The 20730-nt window shown below is 40.2% G+C and overlaps 2 protein-coding genes across 3 annotated transcripts; one reads left to right on the forward strand and one right to left on the reverse strand.

The window, feature by feature from the left end:
- Window positions 1–1218: 1218 nt before the first annotated feature.
- Window positions 1219–6519, reverse strand: snrpb (small nuclear ribonucleoprotein polypeptides B and B1). Its single transcript, XM_088337508.1, has 7 exons — window positions 6374–6519; window positions 4075–4226; window positions 3326–3437; window positions 2638–2790; window positions 2447–2576; window positions 1427–1552; window positions 1219–1366 (listed from the first exon to the last, which is right to left on the reverse strand). Exons 1-7 carry the CDS (start codon window positions 6374–6376, stop codon window positions 1326–1328), a joined length of 717 nt encoding a protein of 238 aa, XP_088193634.1. The 5' UTR covers window positions 6377–6519; the 3' UTR covers window positions 1219–1325.
- A 3914-nt stretch (window positions 6520–10433) lies between these two features.
- LOC148363571 (E3 ubiquitin-protein ligase RNF182) lies at window positions 10434–19579 on the forward strand. Of its 2 annotated transcripts, none has more exons than XM_088337510.1 (6): window positions 10434–10822; window positions 10893–11046; window positions 11864–11931; window positions 13084–13210; window positions 16123–16346; window positions 17356–19579. In XM_088337510.1, the coding sequence occupies exons 1-6, from the start codon at window positions 10622–10624 to the stop codon at window positions 17566–17568; spliced, it is 987 nt and encodes a 328-aa protein (XP_088193636.1). In that variant the 5' UTR covers window positions 10434–10621; the 3' UTR covers window positions 17569–19579. The 2 variants fall into 2 exon arrangements, with proteins under 2 accessions (XP_088193636.1, XP_088193635.1); XM_088337509.1 differs by having other exon boundaries at window positions 10437–10822; window positions 10884–11046.
- Window positions 19580–20730: the final 1151 nt, after the last annotated feature.

Below are 20730 nucleotides of genomic sequence, written 5' to 3' on the forward strand. Positions count from 1 at the left end.
ATGCCCGTACAAACTGTCATATTTTCCCGTACAAAATAATCTTTCACCATATTTTTTTTTCTGAATGGTGCATGATGGGAAATCCCCATGCGGCAGACGCATGCGCACAGTAGCATCAAACCGCTCGCTTCGAAAAAAAAACGATACCGAGATAGAGGCTTCCGCAGCGAACTCGTTTGACTTGATTGATTTGCCGTTTCGTGATAGTCGATGTATACCGGATGGTACCCATAATTGACAAATTTGCGTTTTTCTGTAGATTTTCTTGAACGCCGTACATGTCTTAAAATGCATAATAAACGTACTTTGTACGGCAAAAACGTACAGGTTGACAGGTATGATTATCTAACGTGAACCAAAACCAGTGCCACAGCCCAACAGCAGGATTAAAGACAAACATGTCAGCAATTCTTATGGATTCCGCTATGTTAAAGATATAATAGTTCAAGTTATGAATATTTAGAAAAATTGACATTGGTATGTATTTCTGCCCATAATTCAATGTTTTTTACTGAAAAAGCTTTGTACCACTAGGAGCCACTAAATATTAGTCCCTATTACAATAACCCAAAATACCTATGTATGTTCTATACCTCCCAATATCTAAGATATTCTTTTCCCCAGTTTTTAATAGAGTTTAAAAATTTTCTGAGGCTGCAACTTAAGAAAATTAAAATTTGTTTGATTAAACTGATATTTTAAAAACATTTTTAGTTTCCACCTCTGTTCAAATTTTTATTTTGACAGATAATGCACAAAACTTAATATCGTATAATACAAAAGTTTTTAAAAATACATGCGTTTTTTAAATAACCTAAAGGTATATTGTGTAATATTTGACCACTAACTGGCACAGTATTGTCTTATGCAAATGAAACCAGTGCTATATGGGCACCAAATAGCAGCAAGATGTCTGACAAACATGACCACTACATATGGATTCCACTATGTAAAAGAACACATTTTTAAAACATATGAATACTTAATAAAACCAACATTGGAATGAGAGTTCATGTATTTTTGTCTATCATAAAAATCAATCTTTTCTCTTTTACTGAAAATATTTTGTACCACTAAGAAGCACTAAATATCACGCACTTTACCTTCAAGTGCTTATCACAATTAAATATATGTTTAAAGACTTTACTAGTCAAGTCTTATTGAAGTTTTTTTAAGATTTAATTGAAATTTAGATCCAAAATCTACAGGCACAAATGGTCACATGGCAAGAGACAAATGTCCACCTTTATTTAAAAATAAATCATTCAGACTCCGCAAGGAAACAAGGGAAAAAAAACTGTACAAAATGTTTCTTGTATTCCATTTCAAGGTCGTGGGGGAGGTCTCAGGCCAGGAGGGGGAGGTCCTGCATGGAAACAATTTAAAGTTGACATCGAGAAATTCAAGTCAACAATGAAAAACTTACCTCTCATGCCGGGGGGAGGAGGCCTCATGCCAGGGGGGGGCATGCCCATAGGGGCTCCTCTGCCCGGGGGCATGCCCATGGGGGGACCCATTGGGGGCCGCATACCAGGAGGCGGACCCATCATACCTGTACGGAGGGAACAATCTACATTTAATGCCACTAATCCCCATAATGTATAGCCCTTAATCACAGAGTCTCAAAGGGCTGCACAAGTTATTGCACAGACTATTATTACATTTACCTTTCAATTCTGAGTTTTCTAAAACCCATTTGGTTAAATTGTGTATTTAAGGAGAACTACAATAAATTAGATTTACACGTTTTTTTAAATATTTATTAATTGAGGGTGCGGCACTGCTTTTATCTTACTTTAAGCAATGTTGTTTGGGACACGCAACGCAACACATTAGGTGCGAGGAGAGGGTTGGGGGTGGGGGGTGCTAGGTTAATAACTTTTCGTGTTGTCGCAGTTTGTTAGTTTAGCAGGAAAACTGTAAAACACCAACCCAAGCCCCCCAAAAGGGTGAAAAGAGCTGATTGGAGCACATCTAAGAAATGCACGTAATTAGAGTTTGACAGAGGATGATAATTTAAGCCAGAAGATGGGGTCCGCAAGTAGAAAAGTTCCAAATTCCTGATAGGACCTTTGATGTTTATTGTCGCTGCTATTCCAAAAAGACTGCTTTCGGGATTTAAAAAAAAAAAAAAAAAAAAAAAAAAAAGTATTTCTTAATGGTTACACTGAAAATTATGCAAAAAAAAAATGGAAACATATCTTTTTGAAAGGGCAGCAAGGATGTAAGGAAAAAGATATAATCTTTTTTCATCATTCATTGCTGAGGTGTCCAATTTGAGACTGGGAAAATAAAAACAAAATTTTCTCCTCCCTACCCCTTGGCCAAATTTAGTCCAATAAAGCTCGCCACTGAAATAGTTTTTGTTATATACAAGTTTGATAGAATGACGGATATACTAAGGCGAATGACCTCCGAAAAGGCTGAAAACAAAAATATTGCGTACCAGGAGGTGGGCCACCGCGGCCCATCGGAGGAGGGGCTCCACGTCCTGGTGGATACTGCGTGGGCGCCCCAGCAATGCTAGCGCCAGCCGCTGCAGCAGCGACAGTGCCTCTTCCTTGTGGTGTCATTACCTTCCCAGAAAGACCAAAATTAGCACATAGGGGAAAATCTGCATGGACGGACATCTTGTACCTGCTGAGAAGGACCGCCAACACCCCTCACAGGCCCAGTCAGCCCTGCGGGGGCTTGTGGCATCGGAGTTCCGGCAGGGACCCCGCGACCTGCTGCCCGTCCAACACCAGGGCCACCAGCCACGCCAGCAAGAGGGACACGAGCTATGCCAGTCTGACGGGACAAAGGAAGCAGACAGTCAAGCTCAAGTATTGTATATTCATAGATTTTGGAAAAGCCTTTGAAACAAATCACAATATACTACTGCAAAAGCAATCCAGCATAAAAGTAATCATCATTGGGTAAACTCTTACCTCTTAAATATTTCTCAATACATACAGATTGGAGACAGCAATTCAAGACTTGTTGCATTAGCTATAGAGTCCCTCAAGGGTCCGTTTTAGGACCCCTTATTATTTTTATTCTACAAAAAATGACTTGTGTAATGCATCATCAAAATAGAATCTAAATTTTAACTACTTTACAAATCCCAATTCAAGACTGTGTTTGTAAGGGACTTTATAGGCCCCAAAACAACCAGACGAATTTTCAGAAAATTACCACTTGTGCTTTAGTACTCTGCGAGTGTCTTTAGCTAGGAACCAGGAAACAAATCGAAATATACAGTATTCAAGCCAAGTACAGGTAGATAGCACTTCCATTGCGTGCCACTGGAGGAAGCTTCCACTGAATTATTTTGCATACTTACGTCCTTGGGAGGTGGGCCCTCTACTGTCATGGAGACCAGGTTTTCCCCCCTCAGCAGGACTAAGCCGAGGACCCTCTTTTCCTCCCGCTCAGGCTGCTTCGAGTTCTTGGGCCTGAATGGGCGTGAAAATATTATTAGACACTTTGCTGCAAAAGTTAGAACAGAGAGGGCAAACTACGGTTTTTAGTTAGTCTTGCTAAATGTTAAAAATCTAAGAAAACTGGTAGAAAAAGAACAATAAAAACTGGATGATTTGGTGACAATTTGGTCCGCAGTGTCCATCATTAAAATAGCTGACTACATTTTCTTAACTTGCTTCTTACAAATCATTACATTTATCATATTACAGGGGGGGAAACATTTGAGCATGCCATATTGGATTTGATCAAATTTATTGCCAAGAAAGGGGACACAATAGATTATTTGACTTTTAAAAAAAACACTCAAACATAAAGCACTTTGGCAAAATGGTCTTTATAGAAAAAAAAAACATGTTCTTTTTAACATATAAAGACTTTAAAGTTTTGGGTTTGTGGCATGAATTGTATGTTTAAGGAAAAGGCCAAATGGAGATACGTCCCTTTGAAATAAGAGCGACAATATGAAAAATTGGATAGGCTTGCATCACCTTTTCCGAGACCATCAGTAGTTACAAAAAAAAAAATTCTCTTTTGCCAATATTTATAACGAAAAGCGGCTTGCGGATCAAAAAGTTTGCCAACCCAGAGTTAGAACATGGTGGCGCTTACTTGATCTTGCGAAATTCATCGCAGTCGCATAAGATGAGGTTCATGTGCTTGTCAAAAGCTTTGAAAGTTCCGATAAAGATGCGACCATCCTGCAGGATGCATCTCATGCGGAAGTCGATGTGCTGCAGCATCTTGCTGCTCTTGCCAACGGTCTGAAAATAAAACACGACACGTAAGGCAAACCACAATATGATTGACGCTAACCATAAAGTACTAAAATTATGGCACCCCTTATCATTTATGATTTTTCTTAAAGGTGCTGTCTGGAATTTTGAAATTCTCTACTTGCAGATGCCATTGTTTGGCTTAAGTCATAAATGCAGCCTCTGTAAAGCTTCTCGTTTGGGGCTTTCAAGTGAGTGCATTTCTTAGACACCCTCTGATAATGTTTCATCCGTCCTTTTGGGGGTTTAGGTTGGTATTAGGACCGTTTTTAAAACCGGCCTTTTCTTACCATCACCATTTTTATGCTACATGAGGGCTGCAGGATTTAAGAGGGAAAAAAAAAGCCAATTGCTACTTTTCCCACTAGTATTGCAATTTTGATGCGTTTATCAATTCTAAAAGATAAGTTGATATTCTGTGCTGGTTTTGTTTTAGTGTGTATACTTAACCCTCCTGTTGTCCTCTGGTCTATACGACCTGACACTTTTTTGTTAAAACACCCAGCAAAAATATCCCCTTGAATTATTTTATCTAACCTTAAATGTTATGACTCTTGCTAGATGTCAAAAAAATGAAATGTTTTTATTTACATTTCCATGTAAGCTTTACAGAGATCAATAAAAACATGGTTCTTAACATTAAAACGACAGGATTAATCATAAACATCCTTTGAAATTAGGATAACAGCACCTTTTTAATTTGTTACCATTGTCGTCTGCTCACACAAGGCTCAATCCGCGGTCTCTTGCAATTACACAAGAGCATTACATCTCGTCACAAATAGATTAGACTTGTTAAATGTGCAGACATTAAAAACAACATTAACAAAACAAATGAAGGGATGAGCACGAAATAACTCCCCACCACCCCTCCCCTGCAACCTAGTCTGTTACGTGTCCCCATTGCTAAAAGATAACAGCAGTTGGGAGCAGTGGGGGAAATTCTTTAAAGGTTCTTTTAACTCAGTTGGGCATTTCTAACTCACACTTAATGAGAAAAGATTCTACATTCAACTTTTTAAGAACACCTCAAATGACAAAAGCCACCTTAAATTAGTTACTTCTTAATTATCCCTTTTTAATTTGAGGAAATTTGTTCCACTGTAGGTTTCCTCCTGGACCATTGTGTCAATTGCAAAACATAAAAAAAAAATACGCTGCTCAATTCATAGTCAATAAAAGGTGTCCAGAAACTACATACACACTTTGAGAATACAGACCAAAAAAAAGCCTTTGTCCATGTCAGATTTGGGAGTAATAATTGCGACTACTGGTCTGAAATTCATTTAAGCTTCGAAAACAATCTGGAAATGTTAAGATAAAGCTCAAGTGATGATACTTCAGCGTTCTATTCACAGAATGTTTTGAAAAAACGTTTTTTTCCATTAGTGTAAGCCCATCATCAACCATTTCTACATGAAATCTGAAATAACATTTTATTGGCTACTCAAAGTCGAAGTTTGAATACATCTTTTTGGGACACCCTGTGCTTAATCTTGATGCCATAGGTTGATTGATGGAGAAGCTTATCGGATAATTCAGTATAAATAACGAGAGTGCAATCACTAGTGGAAACTGTACAGCAAATTAACGGGGAAAGGGTAAGGGAACTGCACATAAATCCTCAGGGAAATGACCATAATGCAACCCATTTATAAATGGGAGAATACGAACGGAGAAAAACATTTGTACGAGATGTCTTCTATAACCACACGTTTGGATTATTGCTTCGGTGTAGCTTTCCTATTGGAATGCTCAGATTTATAACTTAAAAATGAAACGTTGTTGTGTGGCTTATTTTATCGTTTCGACAAAATAACAAGCACTTTGGAAAGCAACGTTTACCTAACGTCGACCGGCTTAGCCGCCATGCTAGCAAGGCACGCTACCTAGCAGCACAAAATTCAAACTAAGTTTATTGAAACACTGACACAAGTATTCCACTGAAAACATTAGGAGTGGCAAATGTTTTAATTCAAACCCCATTCGACTAGTTTCGTTTCGCCTATCTTCGCTTCCCGTGATCAGTCGGCATACATCAATATCCATTCAACGGTAAATTGAGGACAAAATAAAGTAAATCGTAGTTGCGTTGAGACACTCGTTGGGCAACCTAAATGTGCAACAACACTCACCATGTTTGCACCTCTGATGGCTTTGATAGACCACAGATTCGGAGACAAGTTCCAAAGAATGGTCCACGGATGTCCCGCAGAAATTTTCCTTAAGAGACACTTAAACGGAAATGACGTTCCCAAATATCGGCACCGCTGCCCAACCAGTCCCCACTCACACAAGAGCCATCAGCTCATGTTCCGCGGAGGAAAGGTCACACTTTTTTCGGAACAATACATATATCTCATCTTATCTCATCTCATTAGCTGCACCGCATATTTTCAGTAGGGTCGCGGGGTGCTGGAGCCCATCCCAGCAATCATCGGGCAGTGGACAGGGGACACCCTGAACTGGTTGCAATCGCAGGGCACACAGGGACAGACAACTTGCTCGCTCATTCATACCTAGGGACAATTTGGACCGGCCAATCCACCTGAAATGCATGTCTTTGGAACGTGGGAGGAAACCAGAGTGCCCGGAGGAAACCCACGCAAGCACGGGGAGAACATACAAACTCTGCACAGGAAGTCCGGTAGCTGGATTTGAGCCCACACAGGAGGTTCCCAAGACCTTGGATCTGTGCCACACACGCGCTAACCACTGCGCCGCCGTGCTGCCATATATATATATATATATATATATATATATATATATATATATATATATATATAGATATATATAGATATAGATATATATATAGATATATATAGATATAGATATATATATAAATATATATAGATAGATAGATATAGATAGATAGATGGATAGATATATATAGATAGATAGATATATATAGACATATATATATATACTGGACTGTCTCAGAAAATTAGAATATTGTGATAAAGTTCTTTATTTTCTGTAATGCAATTAAAAAAACAAAAATGTCATACATTCTGGATTCATTACACATCAACTGAACTATTTCAAGCCTTTTATTATTTGAATATTGCTGATTTTGGCTTACAGCTGAAAAAAACTCAAAAATCCTATCTCAAAATATTAGAATACTTCCTCAGACCAAGTAAAAAAATAATTTTATAACAGCAAAACTAAATCAAACATTTGAAAATGTCCATTGATGCACTCAGTACTTGGTTGGGAATCCTTTTGCACGGATTACTGCATCAATCCGGCGTGGCATGGAGGCAATCAGCCTGTGGCATTGCTGAGGTGTTATTGATGCCCAGGATGCTTCGATAGCGGCCTTCAGCTCATTTGCATTTGTAGGTCTGGTGTCTTTCATCTTCTTCTTAACTATACCCCACAAATTCTCGATGGGGTTCAGGTCAGGGGAATTAGCAGGCCAATCAAGGACAGTGATGCCATGGTCATTGCACCAGTAACTGGTGGTTTTGACACTGTGGGCAGGTGCCAGATCATGCTGGAAAATGCAATCCTCATCTCCATAGAGCTTTTCAGCAGATGGAAGCATGTAGTGCTCTAAAATCTCTTGGTACACAGTTGCATTTACTCTGGACTTGATGAAACACAGTGGACCAACACCAGCAGCTGACATGGCTCCCCAAACCATTGCTGACTGTGGGAACTTCACACTGGATTTCAAGCAACTTGGATTTTGCTCCTCTCCCGCCTTTCTCCAGACTCTGGCGCCTTGACTTCCAAATGAAATGCAAAACTTGCTTTCGTCTGAAAAGAGGACTTTGGACCACTCTGCAACTGTCCAGTGCTTCTTCTCCATAGCCCAAGTCAGACGCTTCTTCCGTTGTCTTGAGTTCAGAAGTGGCTTGACCATGGGAATACGGCTATTGTAGCCCATTTCCCGGACACGTCTGTGAACTGTGGCTTTTGATACCTGGACTCCAGCTTCAGCCCACTGTCTTTGAAGCTCCCCCAAATTCTGGAAGCGGCTCTTCTTCACAATTTTGTTAAGGCTGCGGTCATCTCTCTTGGTTGTGCAGCGTTTCCGGTCACATTTTTCCCTTCCAACAGACTTTTTGTGGCTATGCTTTGTGAACAGCCTGCTCCTTGAGAAATTTATTTTTGTGTCTTACCCTCCTGATGGAGGGTATCAATGATGGTCCTCTGGACAGCAGTCAGATCAGCAGTCTTCCCCATACTTGTGATTTATTTTACTGAACCAAGCTGAGTGTTTTTAAGGCTCAGGAAACCCTCGCAAGGTGTTTCGAGTTAATTAGATGATTCAGATGATTAGTTGAATAGCCTACTTGTATACTTTTTCATGATATTCTAATATTTTGAGATAGGATTTTTGAGTTTTCTTAAGCTGTAAGCCAAATTCAGCAATATTAAAATAATAAAAGGCTTGAAATAGTTCAGTTGATGTGTAATGAATCCAGAATGTATGACATTTTTGTTTTTTTAATTGCATTACAGAAAATAAAGAACTTTATCACAATATTCTAATTTTCTGAGACAGTCCAGTATATATATATATATATATATATATATATATATATATATATATATATATATATATATATATATATTTATATATTGTTGTAAAAGGATAGTAGGATGTTTGGGCGCGTTCTAAGGGATGGGCAGGGCACCTGTATGATGCGGCAGGGGTAAGCCAGTGAAAGCTGTCGGGCCCTGCTGTTGAACAAAAGAGTGTGTTGTGTCACCCTGACCCGAGTGACATGGCCGCTTTCTTTTGTCCCGTTTCCCGTTTCATCTGGAGGGACAAAAGCATAACCGACTTAGGTGCCGAGGTGCCTAACTTGTTTGGGTGTTGGGCATTTGAGTTGGCCATGGACCCCAAAGATTTTTGTGTGTTTTTTGCTACTTTTTCCCTTTTTTATTTTCTTTGTTTTTGTATGTGTTTGTCTTGCTGTCTGTCAACCCTCTCGAGGGATATGACCAGGGTAGATAGATAGATAGATAGATAGATAGATAGATAGATAGATAGATAGATAGATAGATAGATAGATAGATAGATAGATAGATAGATAGATAGATAGACAGATTACTTAAAAAAGGGGGGGAGGCGGGGCAAAGCAAAATCAACACATAAAGGATAACACCAAAAAACATAAATGAAAATATTTATAAACCTACAAAGAAAAATATAAAATATAAAACAAGTTTAACTTTTTTATCCTCAAATTCTAAATCAACAGTACAGAATCCCTGAAAGTTTTTCATTTTGACCGATCAAAAGAGAAAAATAGTGTCTCTGAGAGAACCGGCTCTCGATTTGTGGGTAGCTGGTTCCCGGTTCCAAGTTCTTTTTCATAAAGCCGTTTCATTCGCAAACTACATGAGTCAGGTGCTCTCAAAATTCAGCCTTCATTTGCCTTTTCTTTCAGCGCATTAGTAAATACTATATTCGTAATCGCTATCCAACTAAATGGTGGCCGATATTTTGAATGGTTAGATGATCCGAAAAGACATTACCAAAGCAACTCGCAGGAAAGCGGAATACCGCTTCATTCAAAGTAACGCACATCTTTTGACCGTAACAATAACGGAGTAGTAAATGCAGAAAAAGTAATTCGTTAGATTACCCCGTCACTGAAAATATAACGCTGTTCTGTAAAGGCATTATTAATACACTGGTTATTTAGCACCTCTTAGTGGTAAAAACAACACAACAAAAAAAACTATATTGATTTGAATAATAAATACAGAAAACTTTCATATAATTGTGTATTTTTGAAAAACTCATAGGTCAAGAAATTTCTATTTGTTTTACTTAGCATGAGACTCACTTAGAAAGAGCCTATATGGTTGTCTGCCATCTTTCTCCTAAGGGTATCCGCCCCCCACCCCACCCCCCCACCCCAAAAAAAGCTTGTGGAAATTGGGCAAAAATGAGAAAAACATTGGTGACATTTGGTCACATTGAGTTTGTATTTTTCCTAGTGCTTTTTACCACTCATTTTCAGTTGCACTACACCTTACAGCGACATCCAGTGGTCAAATAATAAACATTATCCCTTTAAGTTAAACAATGACCTTTTAATATTTGAATTACCATAAATAGTTGGCTGATTGGGGAGTTATTAATGACACATTGGTGATTTTACTGTCTTTTCAGAGGTTAGCATGTATTATATCCCCTCTTCGAGTAATTATGTAGAGGTGCTAGTGGGAATGATTGATAACCAGCTGACACCAAATTGGACTTGTCCTATTGGCTGATCAAGTGAAACTGTTGCTGTGGCAACGTCCCTCATTCCCTTTTAGAGGTGCTTACATAACAACTGCATGCTGCCACTATAAATATTCGTCACTGCCTGGGTGTGTGTGACCAGACGACATTTGCGTGAAAAGAGAGCAAAATGTCCTTGTGTGGATTTGCCCGTCAGGCAATGCTCACAAGGAAGGCTGATTATGTGCGGGCAAATCACCATGATGCCCAAGCATTACTGCATCCGATTGCATCACCAGCAAGTGAAATCGCATGTTTTCTTCCTCAGACAAACCCTGGGATGACCCAACGGCCCGAAGAATCGGAGACTAAAAGGGAACCACCAGGCAAGGTGAGACTGGCCGTCAGAGAAGAAAGTGACGTTCCCTTAGTTATGCGCAGTAATGGGTCAGCATGAGCAGATGGCGACGTCGGCTGAGTCGTTGGCGATGATGCTGGACGAGCTGGAGTGTAAAATCTGCTACAATCGCTTCGACGCTCACGGCCACAAGCTCAAAGTTCTGGCTTGTCTACATCGACTGTGCGCCAAATGTCTCAAGAAGATGTTGGATGTGGGTGAGTCTTCCCCGGACATGGGTCATTGGGATTGGGCATGTTACTTAAAAAAAGGAATCACCGGTAGCTAAGGCAAACAGGCTCTGCATAGGGGGGAAGGTATGAACTGGGCAAAATAAACACAGTCCGAAACTCACGGCTGGATGAATATGAGAAGTCTTTCTGGGGCATGGCGTGGGTGTCAAGAAGTTAGGATATGGGCAGGCAGGAAAGCATGGAAATCAACAATCTGTCAGAGTAGGCAGCCAGTCTAGTCATTTTATACAAGGTCCTTAATAAGTGGAAGGGGGTGGATGATAGGACGCAGGTGTAGGATCCCCCCAGGGCCGCATGTACTGCATATTTTTGGAGGTTTGTTTTCTTGAACTCAAGTGATATAAATTCTCACCTTTTCTGGGGCGGCAGTGGCTCAGGAGGTAGAGTCTTGGGATCAAGAGGTCGCAGTTTGAATCCCGGCTCATGTCGGAGTGTCCCTGGGTAAGACACTGAACCCCTTAAACCCCCAATAAGCAGGTTAGCGCCTCACATGGCTGCATGGCCGCTATTGGGAAATGTGAAGCACCATGTAAAGCGCTTTGGGAAGTCTTGACTTGAAAAGCGCTATATAAATGCAGATCATTTCATTTCATTTCATTTACCAATCCTAAAGATTCGAATCACTGGAGTTGAATAAAATAAAACTTAAAAAACATGCAGGACTTGAGGCCCAGGTTGACACCTCTGAGCAAACACATTGCAACATGAGGAAGGAAAGTAAACAAAGGTTTTTTTGGACAACTGTGCTTTTCATATCAAAATGTTTGCTGTTTTCGTCCAGGCGAGGCATCACAGAACGTCCTCACATGTCCCTTTTGTCGTCACCAGACTCGACTCCCACAAGAGGAGGTGACCAGCACTCTTCTGCTCCCCATTTTAGTTGTCTCTTCTCATGTTTTCCTTGCTTTTTTTTTCTCTTATTTGCTTCTCTTATCTATCTCCATCCTTTTCACTTCCATTCCCATAAACTTAGCGCTTATTCCTTTCCTCTTGCCTCTGTTCTCACCCATCTCATTTTTATCCTTCTGCCTATCTCATTCATTTTTCCTTTACAATTATTCACCTTAAAGGTAATCCCAAAATCTTAAACATACATAATGTTAGGAAATCGCACATGTTTTAACATAAAATCTATTTAAATTTTATTGGTATATTCCAATTATTATACTTTTTGAAGACAGCAAGTCTTGTTTTTGGCATCCCGAGCAGAGACGTTGACGGAGGAACGCCAGCACCCTAGCAGGCCTTTCGTTTTATATATTAATTAGTCGAAAAGGTTACAAGTGTTAGAGCAAAATCTTGATTTTTTATTTTTGTTGTGAAAAATGCCTAAGTGTTGCGTCTCAGGTGGATGTAGTAATGGTACAACACCGGGCGATTGAAAAAAAAAAGGGACTAACTGGCAGAAAACACACAGAGAGCTGCCAACGAGCGGATAACCATGACCAGTCAACAAAACCCAGCAACAGCCTTTTCGGCAAAGTGGCCGACCATATATCATGCAGTTAGCAGCCAGGCTAACCGGGACCCAACAACGAAAAGCGGCACTGTCGACAAATGCAAAGCAGGCTGGGAATAAACTATGGTACATGCCAAAACATGGAGCTGGCCTCACATGTTGTGTTAATTTGGTTCACCGTTTTGGAATTGTGTTCCTCCAATAATGTCACAGCTCCAGAGCAAACAAGCCAGATGCGTCAATTTTGGGACTAAATTTCTCGAGTCCCCCAGCAGGTGGAATATTTTAAAACATTTTTGCATGGTTGGTGAGTGGAACAATGCTCCCTGTGCCTAAATTAAAAAAAAAATCTGTTTGGGAATATCTTTAAATGATGATTAATACAAGTTAAATTCCGATAGCTACATAACACTTTCATTTTCTATGTTCTAAACCTCAGCACATAATAACATGCAAGGCATCACAAGAGAAGTGTCTAACATGCAGACCTTTCTTATTCAGGAAATCCTTGACTCCTATCTGTTCTCCTTGTCCTTATGAAGGTATGGATGATAAAGGACGATCGCCACATCCTCGCAGTTCTTTCAAGTGATGAGCGGACCTGGCAAGGTACAGGAGGAATAGCTGTCCAGCCTGGAGAGCTTGTGCTCAGGCCCAACTCACTGACAGGTGAAATCCTTTGCTTTTAGGACTGGCGTTCCCCCTTAGACAAGGGCGTAGTTTTCGTGTCGACGGAGGGGACGACGTGTCCACACACATATCGAGCAATCATTGGTTTGTCCCTCCTAATATTATGTGATGACTTACAAATATGCAATGTCTCCATCAATGCATAGATAAAACCTACGTCCTTGCCTTCAGATACGAGTTTTGAAATCTTACACCTCAAATATTCCAACTTAAGTGAATTACCATTAACTGTTTAAATTGAATTATGTCTCATCTGCCCTTGCTTCTCTCTGGTTTGTTTAGCAGCTATCAAAAAGGGTATAATCCTTGATGACAAAATACTTCAGAGACCAGAGGTAGTGTATGCCTTTTTAGTGAACAATTAATTGTAATTTGTAAAACTGTGAACACAAACACAAAGTTTGACATTCTGCATAAAGTGGTGGTTCTCTAATAGTTGGGCGGGCCACCCTGGCGAGCCACAAAGCACCGTAAAGGGTGGGGAGGCGCCTTTTTAAAAAATAAATTTACCAGAATAAAGTGCAGTTGCACCTCCACTACACTAGGGGGATGTGGCCTTCTCGTTGGAAGAGTGTTTTGTTTACATTTAGCCTCCACACAGTGCATTTAATATGAAGTTTGGACACAAAGTGTAGCAAGCCCTTAAGTTAGCCCATGGAAAAAATATTTAGAGAGCTGGGGTAAAGAAGCAAAAAAAGGTCTCCTCCCGTAGCACTTCACTCTGACCTTGGAGGGAGACGAGCAAAGACAGGTGTAATTCATATGTTAAAAATGGTGGCAGCAGACAGCACGTCGCCTAATAAATTAAGCTGTCATTTAGAGACATTACAACCCAATCACGCTGACAAGACGCTTGAGTTTGTTTTTTGGTGAAAACATGCCAAAAGGCGTAGATTTGGCATGGATGGAGGTGACATGTTATAATCAATATCGACCAACCTTTGTTTTTTCCTCACCAATATTATGTGATCCCCTTAAAAAAAAGGTTGACCTTGGGAGAATGTGACAGAAAACAATTAAAAAGCCCTGGCATATATTTACATATAACATAAACATGTAACTAGCTATATAAACACAGTAAATATAGAAGTCTATTTTGTGACCAATTTAGCATCCAAATGAACTTAGTGCTGTCAGTAATTTGCAAACAACGAGGGGGTCAAATTGTCAGGAGGTAACACAGGTGATTCATTTTGGTTATTAATTATGCTGTAATTTTAACCTTTTCTATGTTTTAAATTATTTTAAAATATATATTCCATTTTTAAGTTTTAGTTCATTTTCTCTTTTGTTTTGCTACAAAAAAAAGTTAAGATGAGCAAAGGTGCATCATTTTTGTTCTGACTTTTTTCAGATTGTTTTCTATAATGTATGAAAATAATCAAAATTTAAAAAAAAACTTCAGCAAAACAAATTAATTATTTGATATATTTCCCTGTACCACCTCCCAAACAACTAGTAAAAAAGCAATATGCTGACACCTACAAATATGAATGAATGTGAGTTACTCGGTTGATTACTGGAAGAAAGCAAAGATTCTGAACGATGGCATGTGTTAGCAAAGACAATAGTCGGAGATATCCTGAAGCACACTAGACAAGGTCGGCAGCACACCGGTTGAAAAACACTGAAATAGAGTAATGGATGAAATATTCTGGCTGTTAACACCAGTGATCACAAAGCCCTGCTTTAAGCATGGTGCAGCAACATGTTCCTTGATAGAACTACCTGTGTTTATTTAGCATATTTTTTGTCTTTTGTGTAAACAAGAAATACTGTAAAGTGGTACCCCATTTATAAGAGCTTAATTCAATCCAGGATCGTGCTTGTAGCTCAAATATCCCCTGCAAGAATGAATCACAGAGATCGCGTACTTGTAAACTTATGCGTGTTCCCCGTATTTAAATGCTATTTGCTAATTTTAAATTGTGAATTTTCCTTTGTATAGCGAGCACAATTTTTGTAGGAATTAATACCTGTATTCCGAAATTCTCGGGTTCATTTCTTGTGTTTGGAGGTGTCATGGTTTGGTGCCTGCAGTCCTGCTGCTTCTCTAAGAGATGGCAGTAGTACCCTATTTTTCATTCCCTTCACAATTCCTCTCCTTATGTGCTTCCGATCAGACAATTAGCCACCTCTACCATAAATGCTCTCACCGCATGTTGCTGATACGTTTTGATTCTTGAAGACATTCATTAGCCAAGAGGACAAGCTTCTCCTCCCATGACTTTCTTTTCAGTTCCTTCCTCGTTCCAAGTACATCCAAGTTCTTACACTTCGGCCATCTTTTTAAAGGTACCCATATGTCCCCTTCAAGATTTTACCACCCCGAAGCCCCCTCTCAAGTTTCCCTGTCAAGTCTTCCTCCCAATTTTCTATACCAAGTCTTCTCTCCTCGGTAGTCCCCTCCTCATCCCAACACCTTTCCCAACAGCCAACTCCTTAAAGGTACTACCAAATCTCCTTTTTCAGACTTTTGCCACCCCAAGACTCTCAACTTTCCCTCCCTCAGCAATCGCAGTTCTACCCTCCCTGATCCATAGTGAATTATTATTTCTTTTGCTTATTGAATAAGCGCCCCCTATTGAGGTTTGATCACATCCCTGTTTTACGTCTACTTGTATCTTGCATTTGGGTCTGTCTGACATCCTGTGACAAGAGGTCCCTGTATATAAAGGTACAACCTCATTGGAAAAATGCTAGGTGAGGCTTTTGAATTCCACTTGAGTCAGTAAAAAAGATGGTTTGCTCTCACAACCAAGCTGCAAACTTCATGCAATGGCAAAACAATATGTTACAAAAATATATTTTGCAACTGAACCAATATCCATTTAAGTTGGCTAACCATCTTACGTTGTTGTGCTCTCAACATCCGCATGTCATATATTCAGGTGCGGAGCACATCCAGAGTTCTTCAGACTGCCTAGTGATCACTATAATGGAGCTGGCGACTGAGTCCCCATCTTTGAACTCCTTGAGGACCCTGAACGCAACTGCAGTCGCTTTGTACAGGCACTCAAGCCAAGACTCATTGGGTTGCGATCTTTCCAATCGCAAGTGCAGCTCATGGATAGCTCATCCTTTGCCACGCTGCCTGCTGGGTGCGCTGTGTCTGGTTAGTTTGAATTGTATACCGATACCTTCAGTGAGACGTCCATCTGGAGCTAAGACATTTCATTTCTTCCAGGCCAGTGCCAATTTTGATTTTGGCAGGTACCGTATTTTATTAAAAAGTGTATTAGGAAGGAAATACTGGTTTATACAACAATTCCCTTTTATAACATTTTACTCTTCTATAATAAATCCGTCCATCCATTATCCGTGCCGCTTATCCTCAGTAGGGTCGCGGAGGTGCTGGAGCCCATCCCAGCTATCTACGGGCAGTGGGCAGGGGACACCCTGAACTGGTTGCCAGCCAATCGCAGGGCACACAGGAACAGACAACTCGCTCGCTCACTCACACCTAGGGACAATTCTATAATACATTACTCCCTTAATTTATTTGTAGTTAACACGTTCCATAACCACCCAATTAAGTGAATTTCCATAAAGAAAGAACAATATACAGTGTATGTATGTATAATATATATATATAAATATATATATATATATATATATATATATATATATATATATATATATATATATGTATATTTCATCTCATCTCTCATCTCATTAGCCGTACCGCTTATCCTCATTAGAGTCGCGGGGGGGCTGGAGCCCATCCCAGCCATCTCCGGGCAGTGGGCAGGGGACACCCTGAACTGGTTGCCAGCCAATCGCAGGGCACACAGGGACAGACAACTCATTCGCTCATTCACACCTAGGGACAATTTGAACCGGCCAATCCACCTGAAATGCATGTTTTTGGAACGTGGGAGGAAACCGGAGTGCCAATGATACCTCTTTATACCATACACATGAAAATTTTGATGTACGAGTTTTATTTGCAACAACAATTTGCTCGCTATACCAAACAAAATTAAAGTCACGGGCAGTCTAGAAGCTACCACGAGAGACCGACCAAGATAGTTCACAGCATGCAACAAATTACAATGTTGTAAAATAGTCGCAAGATATGTTTTCACAGATAGACCTGCATATGTGTTTGTTTCTGAATGCAGGTATACTTCAGCTCTCTTCCCGTGGGCATCTATCTCCTAATGATGGCTCACAAGTGGGCTGGCGTGCTTCTTGTCAGCCTGGTTCCGTCCACATTGCTTCTCTTGGTCCTGTACGGTTTTTGCCAATGCTTGTGCCATGAACTCCTGGGGGCGCTCACCACACGTTTCCGCCAGGACACTGCCGTTGATATCGCGCCCTTGGAAGATGACTAACACGTTGCAGGACAACACATGGGGTGATTGCAAATCTTCTAATTGCTGCTGCAACATACAGTAGACGCACTATGCTAATAAATAACTCATTGTAGCTATGAATTCAGGAGGGCATTTGCAGAAGTAAAATATTTTAAAATGCTCTTTATTTTTTGGTCACATATTTTGTCTCTTCCAAACTTCCAATGTTTCTTTTTAAAAGTAATCCCAAAATCCTAAACATGGAAAAGGTCAGAAAATAGTACATAGTTTTTGTATAAACTAAGTCTATTTCTATTTCACCAGTATATTCCAATTATTTTCTGAGATAATGCATTTTGTAGACAACATGTCTTGTCTTTGTCAACCTGAACTGTGACGTCGTCAAAAGAACAGCAGCACCCGAGCAAACCAGTCGCCCTATTGTTTTACGTGTTCATTCGTCAAATAGTTTACGAGTGTTTTAAGAAAAATCTTGATCGATTTGTGGAGAATGGGTAGGCGTTGTGTCTCAGGTATGGATACAGTAATGGTAGCACAGAGGGCAAGCGGCAAAAACAACCTCAGAACTGTGCCACATATAAATGCATGCCACTGTTTTAGATGACACAGCAAAGAAAAGGACAGTTTACCAGTTAAACCATAGCTACAGTAGGTCATTAAGTCTATCTTGAATCATGAACTTTTCTGTTCCCTGCAGTTTCGTATCAGGAAAAAGAGGAATCGTTCCATCCTTAGCATTTCATAATATACTGAATTATACGATAAGTAATCCCCCCTTTAAAAAAAATCTAAAAAAAAAATCTTATGCTATGATAGCAAGCCCTAACAAAGTAAAACAAAACGAAAAATGGAGACTACATGACAAATATTTTGTGCCAACGTATTGACTTAAGGGGAGGCTAACCGGGACCGATCAACAAAGGGCGCCCGCAGCCCTGGCAGAAAAACGAGCAGTGAACAGCCAGGCTAACTGGGAACCAACAACGAAAAACGGCAAAGGCTTTGGTGATAAACGCAAAGCCGGCCGGGAACGAACCGAAGGACACGGGAAAAAAGGCGCTATTGCCAGGTTACCCAAAAACATGCAACGAGGCTAACCAGGAACCAACAACCAAAAGCGCCAATGGATATGATCAAGTCAAGTCACATTTATTTGTATAGCCCTTAATCGCGAAATGTCTCAATAGATTGCACGGGGCACTGAAGTGCATTTTCTCGTTTGTAGACGGAAGAATAGTTAGACTCCTTCCTCATAGTAACTAAACGTGTTGGTGAGATGATAAAGGACTCTAAGTTTGTCTTGTTGGAATAAAGGTTTATTGAGTGGTTATCACGCAGGTCAAAAAACGTGACATTGTTCAATGCAGCTGGTGACAAGCACAAAGCCGTCCGGGGATAAACAAACCAAGGAACACGGTAAAACCGGCACTAACACCAGGCTGTTGGGTTCGGAATTAACAGCCAGCCTAACCCAACAAAGAAAAGCGACAGGCGGTAAACGCCAAGCCGGCCCGTAATAAACTAAGGGACACGGCAAAACTGCCATTAATGCCAAGCGAGCCTGCCAAAAAAACATGGTGGGCGGCCAACAATTGCCAACCAGTAATAAAAAAAGCAAAAAACGGAAAAGCCTCAACAGCCCCGACGCGAACAAAGCACTAGCCCGACAAAATTATACCAACATGCGGCAAAAAAAACCCACAATTGCCTATCTCAAGGCAGAAATGAGCGGTATGCAATCGCTGTCTGTTTTGAAGCTGCCGTCAGATGTTGTGTTAATGGTAACAGCCATTTTGAAAATGTATTGTTCCTTCGATGTCGTCACTGTTTTAAAGCAAACGAGCCATATGGGTCAAGTTTGAGACAAAACTTTTCGAGTCCCCCGGCACGTGGAATATTTTTCAAAAGAAATGCATAATTGTGGGGGAGGAACAGTACAAAATATCTGAGCCTTTAAGAAAAATGTGCATCGGGATGATGAATGAAAAATCCACCTATCCATTATCCAATAAATTCTTCTTACAAAGTTTGCAGTCTGTTGCTGCCTGTCCCAGCTGTTTTTTGGCAACAGGTGAGGTTCACAATGAACTAATTCATTTGCAGACAATAAATAATATGATTAAACCAGGGTTGATTTTAGGCTCAGACATTTGGGTGTTTTTTCATTTCAGTTGAACTGACATAACATTTACATTTCAATTATGATAACATTTAAATTAAAATATTTAGCCAAAGGTTTTTTTGGTTAAAAAGTTTTTTTTTAAACAATTGAATGTTCGTTTTAAGGCTGTTTTTATTAATTGAATGTTTGTTTTAAGGCCGTTTTTGTGAATTGAATGTTCCTTAAAAAAAAAAAAAATTGAATTCTCACACTCTTGGCATACTCTCATCGAATTACACCAGGGGCTCCACAGACTCCAACGCTCTGCCGCATGTGACACTGGCCAAACGAAAGGGAGTGGGGAGTGGGGCAAGAGTGGTGCTATGAATGAAATGGGCTGAACTATTTTATACCTTGTGGAGTATTTCAAACGTTGCGTTGTTCACGTTTTTGTTTTTTTGTTTTCCTTTTTTATATTTTAGCTAACTGTTTTCATTATATTTAAGCGTATCCTGCTGTTAAGGAAAAGAGAGTTTTAAAAATGCTACAATTTTTGGGGGTGCTTAGGTTGAATTTGGGGATGCTTGAGGCCCACATACTAAATGGAGTAGAACTTCTGCAGTTCAAGCCAAAGGCATGCTTCACTTGGTTACCATGTTTTTGGGATGTTCACTGAAACAACATGAGAGCACAAAATGTGTTACATATTGATTGTTTTGTCAGGTTTGGGGTTGATAGAAATAATACTGTCCTTTTTTGTTATTTGTGTTTAATGCATGTTAACCCAATATTAAAAGCATATTGCTAGCCTGCTATCTTAACTCGTTATCACAAAACCAGAACAGACCAGTGGACCCCAGAGCATTCGTTTTAGTTCTTTTATTAAGGAAGCGTTCAGGGATTGCTGGAGACATGGTGGCCGTCAGACGTCAGCAGCGGCGCCGGGGAGATAGCTTCGGATCGAGTGGGCAATCGGAGTGCAGAAATCAGGCAGGTCGTGTTTACCAAGGCTGGAGAGGAGATCAAAGCGTGAGACGGAAACAGGTTGGATTGGAGGCAGGCAGAAACGGGTAAGCAGA

The sequence above is a fragment of the Urocampus carinirostris genome, chromosome 6, assembly GCF_059441175.1.
Source record: "Urocampus carinirostris isolate Australia breed hairy pipefish chromosome 6, RoL_Ucar_1.0, whole genome shotgun sequence".
NCBI lineage: Eukaryota > Metazoa > Chordata > Actinopteri > Syngnathiformes > Syngnathidae > Urocampus > Urocampus carinirostris.

What these genes read in the sequence shown, in the direction of transcription:
- snrpb (XM_088337508.1), bottom strand. An exon ending in GATGAATTTCGCAAGATCAA is followed by an intron (nt 3,438 to 4,074) that starts GTAAGCGCCACC and finishes ACGCCCATTCAG; the next exon opens with GCCCAAGAACTCGAAGCAGC. An exon ending in AGGGCCCACCTCCCAAGGAC is followed by an intron (nt 2,791 to 3,325) that starts GTAAGTATGCAA and finishes TTGTCCCGTCAG; the next exon opens with ACTGGCATAGCTCGTGTCCC.
- LOC148363571 (XM_088337509.1), top strand. Translation starts at nt 10,622, where the DNA reads ATGTCCTTGTGTGGATTTGCCCGTCAGGCAATGCTCACAAGGAAGGCT. An exon ending in AAAGGGAACCACCAGGCAAG is followed by an intron (nt 10,823 to 10,883) that starts GTGAGACTGGCC and finishes GTAATGGGTCAG; the next exon opens with CATGAGCAGATGGCGACGTC. An exon ending in CAGGCCCAACTCACTGACAG is followed by an intron (nt 13,211 to 16,122) that starts GTGAAATCCTTT and finishes TCATATATTCAG; the next exon opens with GTGCGGAGCACATCCAGAGT.